Raw genomic sequence first — 4173 nt, 5'->3', positions numbered from 1 at the left:
TATACACACTATATGTACACTTAAAATGTACAATAACATTTCCCTACATATTGAAGTTCAATCACAGCAAAGTAACACAGTCTCTTGTTAGCCCACCCCTGACCCACGTTTTACCTTCCACTCTTTTCTCCGTCACAACTGCATGTGCTTCTGAGTGTAGGGGAGTATGTGAACTGCTCTCATGATGCAGTGCTCGGTCTAAGCAGCCAATAACAGGGCCCAAACACTGTCTCATGACAGGCATGGGGGGTTGACATTATCATCCCTTTGTAAGCATCAACACCATTATACATAGAGCTTACACAGGATATTTTGTGTTGGCTATGATAGAGGAAGGAGCAGCCCAGGAGCACTGTGAGGGTGACTAAAAGTCGGGAAGGGGAGGGGGGCTTTTAAGTGATTCTGCCATGAATACCTAGAACAATCAAAATGGAGGTCCCTTGCAATAAAAGAGGTATTATACTCAACCGTTCAGCAGCACGTGTCCTAGTGCTGGAATTTAGAGAAGGTAGGTGACTTTTATAAACTTCTCTCTGACCTCTGACAGATTTTTAGGGAGAATCCATTATACCATGTTAGTTTTAAGCACTGACTAGATTGTCTACACATTAAACATGCTTGTTTTTCTTCAGCTGACCAATGCAGGAGATGATGTGGTAGTCTTCTACAATGACAAGGCATCATTTGCTTCAATGCTGGATTTGATGGCCGCTGCTCGTGAAGGCGTGGAAGACAACAGTCCCCTTATGTACCACATTTCACTGGTTGATCTTCTTGCTGCGTGTGCTGAGGGAAAGAATGTTTACACTGAGATTAAGTGCACATCTCTGTTGCCCCTGGAGGACGTTGTACGAGTGGTGACCCATGAGGACTGCATCACAGAGGTAACAATAACTGTAGTCTTCTTGCCATTTTCTCTTATGAGAAATATTGAATTAAACTTGCACTTTATTAACAAAAAGCTGGTATATTACACATACTGTCAAGATATATGCTATCTCTTTGATATCAAAATAAGGTTTGAAAGGATGTCAAGCATAATACCCTGGGCCAATAATGTTTTCACACGTGGATTCAAGGATTAACATTCCTATTTTGCAACACTGATGTCCTGCATATTATTCTCATCAGGGCTATTTGTGCATAGAATATGTATGTGTTCCCGGTAATTTTACATTTTTTCATCATTTGTTCCAACTTTTTCATACAATGTAAACATAATTGGACATGACCTGATTTCTGATGTGAGATTTTTTGCAAGACTAAGGTCTTTTCTTTTAAAGGTGAAAATGTCTTATGTAAACTTTGTGAACCATTGTTATGTGGATACCGAGGTAGAAATGAAGGAAATCTATACCAGCAATCACATATGGACACTCTTTGAAAACTTCATCTTAGATATGGCACGCGTAAGTGTAAAAGGCTTAATGGTATTTCTGGTTTTGCTCTATTTGAGCTCAAGGACACCTACAAGTAAATATCATAAATTGTTGATGGAATGTCTCAATAATTTTTTCATTTGACAGGTATGTAATAAACGTGAGAAGCGTCTGCCTGATGCCACCTTGGAGAAGTATGTTCTTACTGTGGTCTTGGAGACAATAAGGTCCTTTTTTAACTCCCCATTTTCAGAAAACAGCACTTCACTGCAGGTACGTGGCTATCAAAGTTGGTTTCCATTCCACTAAGTGCTTGATCAACAGGCTTATGTTTGAATCAGAATTGATTCTCTTCTCACTCAAGTCTGTGGGAAAGGCGAAGGTCAACTCTAGGTCTAATGCACCTGTCAATAAATTCTGAATTATCTCAGAAGCATCTTAAACTGATGTCAAAAGCAAGTTTATTTACACAGCCCTAAGCTCATCAACACCATCAGTCCATCAGTCCTTAGCCTATTATTTAAAGTGTAAGTAAACCAATTATTTATTTTAAACCAATACACAATATTATTGCTTAAGATAATGTTTTTTTAAAAACATTCTTATCTACTCGTTTAGCATTTATCTACTCATCTCAAGATAAAATTATTTACTGTCTAAATGTAGATAATAGATTAGAACAATGTACCATTTTGTGTTAATCTACTTGAATTAGTGTCAATTTGAAAAATATGCTTATTCATTCTGACATTTTATGTATATGTATAAATGGCAGTCTTTTTGTAAAATATGCTGTGGGAAGAATTTATTGACTGACATTCATTTATTTTAGACTCATCAAGCTATAGTTGTTCAGTTACTCCAGTCCACTACTCGTCTTCTTGAGTGTGCTTGGCTTCAGCAGCAGCATAAGAGCTCAGTAGAGGCATGTATACGGGCCCTGGCCATGGTTGGTAAGGACATAAAATTCAGCAATAGTTATATTTACTGATTAATGGTGATACCTCTAGCTTTTTTTTTTTTTTTAAGGAATCATTAAGCAGACAGTATGCATGTAAATTACTTATTCATGAACAAGCAGAAAATGAAATACAAAAATATACCTTTAAAATGTTTTGTTGCAAAAAAAAAAGTGACAATGAACCATGTCTAACTAGGGATAGCGCTTTATACTAGGTTCATCGTTTATTTATAAATGCTTCTACTACATATCAGGCTAATGTAACCATTTCATTGTACAGTTCACTTTAAAGAGTATAGGCTTCGCTATTAAGTGTCTGCTTGGGTATGTGTGTTATGAGTTACTGCAGTTTCTACATTACAACTGCACTCTGCACTGCCTTGGAGCATAAGCTTGATTTGTATTCAATCAGCTATAGATATGTAGAATAATAAAATACCTACAGTCTTTAGCTTTCTTTCAAAGTTTAGCTTAATTAAATAAAAAACATCAAGAAACACCAGTGATACAAAATCTATAAATTATGTATTTATGTAAATATTATGCAAAAACACAATATTAAAACTGTATACAGTAGCTGTATGGCTTACAGAAGAACCAGGGGAACAGGGGCTTCATTCTAGACCCCCCAAGGCACAATAATATAGTGCGTAGTTTTGTAGTTTAATATAACCATTTTAGAGAGTGCATGGTAATATGTACACCCTCTCCACTATTTGCATTTCCTGGCAAGCTACAAATCATCCTCTGTCATTCTGAATATGTATTAAATTAATGGACAGCACAAAGTCCTAGAGTTACTTAACATTTCAGATATTCTGCTGATTTTTAAGCAGCTGTGTCATTAATAGGTATTTATAGGTACGTCTTTTCTCGTGCCAGTACCCAAAATAAATTGTTTATTGTCATCTAGGGGGTCTATTCACGAAGCTGCCGAAGGATCTGGCCGTATCTTCGGCCGATCCTTCGGCTAGCTTCGGCCCCAGGACCCCTTCGGTTCAGTAGAACCGAAGGGGTGCTGTACGGGCTATTCAGAATAGCCCGTACAGCTCCCGATCATGGCCGAGCGGCTCAGTCGAGCCGAACGCATATGCATTGGCTCAGCTGAGCCGTGCTGAAAGCCGAAGCTGGCCGAGCGGCTGGCCGACAGCCTGCTTCTGACAGCTGGGCGGAGCCACTAACCAGGGACACTGATCTCCAAACAGCAAACTCTCATTGTACTCGCCCTCTGCTGCAGTTCTCCATCAGGTGCATCAGCAGAGGGCGGGTACAATGCTAGTTTACTATGGGCTATTGCTAATTGAAATAGCCAATAGTAATGTACCAATGCTTTTCAATGGGAAAATGTATTTACTTATTTATTTTTCTATTCTGACATCGCTCGTGTCAGATTAAAGAAAAAAAAAAGACACAGCAGTGCTTCTCTCCTGGGCGGCTGGGAGCAGGAGACTCCCGGAGTGCCCGGGAGAGTTTTTTTTTCTATTTTTTTTTTTACAGCAGCAGAGACGCCGGACAATAGGAAACTATTGGGCGGAGCGAGCTGTCACTGCTAGCTCTGCACAATCGTTTTCTATTTACTTTTTTTACCTTTTTTCACTCTTTTTCTGTTCTGCTCGGTACCTCTGAGGGGCCGAGCAGAACAGCCGAGCCAAATGCCGCTCGGCGGCCTTCGGCTATTCTCTCACTGCTGTTCGGCATCTTTAAGAATAGCCCGAACAGCAGTGAGAAGCCTGCCGGAGGTTCGGCTCAGCCGATCCAGATGTTGGATCGGCTGAGTCGAACTCCTTCTGCACTTCGGGTCAGCCGAACATGCTGAGCATGTTCGGCTGATCC

General features: G+C 39.9%; 1 protein-coding gene across 1 annotated transcript in view; it reads left to right on the top strand.

Annotated features, from left to right (window-relative positions):
• ITPR3 (inositol 1,4,5-trisphosphate receptor type 3) overlaps positions 1 to 4173 on the top strand; it is a 218399-nt gene that overhangs the window by 129892 nt on the left and 84334 nt on the right. The window contains 4 exon segments of the mRNA XM_018556782.1: positions 633 to 884; positions 1284 to 1409; positions 1527 to 1652; positions 2212 to 2332. Coding sequence (XP_018412284.1) covers positions 633 to 884; positions 1284 to 1409; positions 1527 to 1652; positions 2212 to 2332 — 625 coding nt within the window.

The sequence above is a fragment of the Nanorana parkeri genome, unplaced genomic scaffold, assembly GCF_000935625.1.
Source record: "Nanorana parkeri isolate BGI_ZX_2015 unplaced genomic scaffold, ASM93562v1 scaffold252, whole genome shotgun sequence".
In the NCBI taxonomy this organism is placed as follows: domain Eukaryota; kingdom Metazoa; phylum Chordata; class Amphibia; order Anura; family Dicroglossidae; genus Nanorana; species Nanorana parkeri.
This window is presented reverse-complemented; position numbering and strand designations above follow the sequence as displayed.